Raw genomic sequence first — 2,497 nt, 5'->3', positions numbered from 1 at the left:
ACTGGTTTCAATCATATTAAAAGGGCTATAGTATTTTATTTTCCTAATTTCAAGCATTACTATACACATTAGCCTCCCACATTATTTTATGTCCTCCCCCCACATTGCATTCATCTCAATCGTCCACTATCTTAGTTTCTTGGCCCCCCACCCACCATAATCGGTAACCTACACCAGCTCGATGCCACAAACCTTGCATTTTGTTTATGGAAACTTTCCAAACAATATGGTCCCATCTTTTCTCTGCGTCTTGGTCTTAGATCAGCCATAGTAATTTCTTCAGCAAAATTGGCTAAAGAGGCCTTCAAAACTCACGATCTTCAATTTTCTAGCAGGCCAGTTTTGAGTGGCACGCAAAAGTTATCTTACAATTTCTTGGGTCTCACTCTGACTCCACATTATGAGAGCTGGAGAGAGATGCAGAAAAAATTTGTCACCCATATGCTTAGCTCTAATAGAACTGAGCAATTTCGTCAAGTTCAAATAGATGAGATTTTCCGTATGATTGAAAAAATATCAAAATTAGGCGCAGCACCTGCTGCTGCTGATGATGATTATGTCTCATCGGAAGCACCTATCAACCTGTGCGAGACGGCGATGACTCTTATACGTAATATTATTTTTCGAGTTGGTTTTGGCAAGAGGTTCGAAGATGAAAGCACGGCAGCTGTAAGTAGACTCCATTCTGTTTTTGCGGAGACTCAGGCCATGGTGGGGAGAATCTTTTTAAGAGATTGTTTGCCTTTCGTGGGATGTTGGCTCGATAGTCTCACAGGATGGAATCGTCGCCTCAGAAATAATTTCAGTGATTGTGATAAAGTTTATCAGCAACTCATCGAGGACCATTTGGATCCAAAGCGACCAAAAGTTGCTGAGAAAGAGGACTTAATTGATGTTTTACTTGCTGAGATGAAAACTGCTGATGATCATCAAACGTTAGATCATATCAAAGCAACGATCATGGTACCATGTTTTTTTCACTCAAAATTAATTTAAATTCTTAGCTGTCCCCAGCACTTAGCCCGAGTTTTCAAGGAACTTTAATTAGCTGACAATCTGTATACGAATCCTGGAGAAGTAGGGGTCTAACTAATTAATTTGGGTTTTTTGTTCCTCTATCATTTAAAAAAAAAAATAAACTCTCAGCTTTTTTTCTTTTCTAATTAGACAAAAAACATTAATTTTTCGTGATATATATGTTTGATTGTTTATTTTTTGTTTTATTATTATTATTTTTTTTTTTTGCAAGCAGGAAAATATTGCTGCCACGGACACAATTAAAGTTACTCTCGAATGGTCTATGACCAACCTAATGAAGAATCCTGAAGCAATGAAGAAGGTTCAAAAAGAAGTAAGATGTGTGGTAAAAGATAAAGGCTTTGTAGATGAAGATGATCTTCCAAGATTAGAGTATCTGAAGGCTGTAGTCAAAGAGACATTGAGATTTCAACCAGCGGCTGAATTCGTCCCAAGAGAGACCACAGAAAAGTGCGTTATCGATGGTTATCACATACCAGCTAAGACAACGGTTTTAGTTAATGTGTGGGCAGTAGGAAGGGACGGCCAAGTTTGGGATAAACCAGACGAATTTATTCCTGAGAGATTTGTGGGCTCTAATATTGATATGGGAGGCCAAAACTTTGAATTTATCCCATTTGGTGCCGGTAGAAGAATTTGTACAGGATTACCTGTAGCAATGCCGATTGTGGAGCTTGCACTTGCCAATCTTCTTTACAAATTTGATTGGACAATGCCGCATGGAATGGAGATTGAGGACTTGGATTATGATGCTAATCCCGGATTTACCCTGCACAAGAAGAATCCTCTCAGGCCTGTAGCTACCAAATTTATATGAAAACTTGGATTGTTCACGTTTATATATATTTCTTGTTTGAGGATCATAATAACTGTGAGTAATGTTAGCGATCTCAACATTAAATTGTCTCGTTTTGTTGTTCCCTTTTTTATTTAAATAAAATTCTAATCCACACATAATCATTCACTTTAAAAACTAACAACAACAACAACAAAGATTAGTCCTTGGAAATTTCTTTAATGTCCAATAAATTTTAAAAAATATTTTATAAGTTTTAATAAAATAATCATTTTGATATTGCTAAGCTCTTTTCCGTGTCTTCAACATCAATTGATGCCATTGGATCTTTGATTTCCTCATAGCTAATTAAAATATTTTATGAGAGAGAAACAAATTGAATAATTTATTTTTTGTGTAAATTAAAAATAAAACAATAAAGTGGAAGGTAAAAGTTTTGGTAGTTAGAGGTTGTTTGACCATTAATGTGGTTCTAATTTTTTATTGTTTTACATGATATTTTAAATATTTACTAAAAAAATGGTGATTTTCTTGAGTCTACCTAGGGATCAGGTAGCTCTGCCTTTGGGTCTAAGGGCCTTCTCATACTATAACAGGAGCACCATCTACTCACGTATCATACGACACATGGAATTAGATTCAATGTTAGGCTGATTAGTGCTT

General features: G+C 36.0%; 1 protein-coding gene across 1 annotated transcript; it reads left to right on the top strand.

The window, feature by feature from the left end:
• Positions 1 to 417: 417 nt before the first annotated feature.
• On the top strand, positions 418 to 1,855 carry LOC18052463 (cytochrome P450 83B1). Its single transcript, XM_006445785.2, has 2 exons — positions 418 to 963; positions 1,253 to 1,855. The coding sequence occupies exons 1-2, from the start codon at positions 418 to 420 to the stop codon at positions 1,853 to 1,855; spliced, it is 1,149 nt and encodes a 382-aa protein (XP_006445848.2).
• Positions 1,856 to 2,497: the final 642 nt, after the last annotated feature.

This window comes from Citrus clementina, unplaced genomic scaffold, assembly GCF_000493195.1.
Source record: "Citrus clementina cultivar Clemenules unplaced genomic scaffold, Citrus_clementina_v1.0 scaffold_2, whole genome shotgun sequence".
NCBI classification, from domain to species: Eukaryota; Viridiplantae; Streptophyta; class Magnoliopsida; order Sapindales; family Rutaceae; genus Citrus; species Citrus x clementina.
This window is presented reverse-complemented; position numbering and strand designations above follow the sequence as displayed.

Bases quoted from the DNA above. Each gene is read 5' to 3' on its own strand.
- LOC18052463 (XM_006445785.2), top strand. From the start codon at position 418: ATGCAGAAAAAATTTGTCACCCATATGCTTAGCTCTAATAGAACTGAG. The intron at 964-1,252 runs GTACCATGTTTT...TTTTGCAAGCAG, and splicing joins ATATCAAAGCAACGATCATG to GAAAATATTGCTGCCACGGA.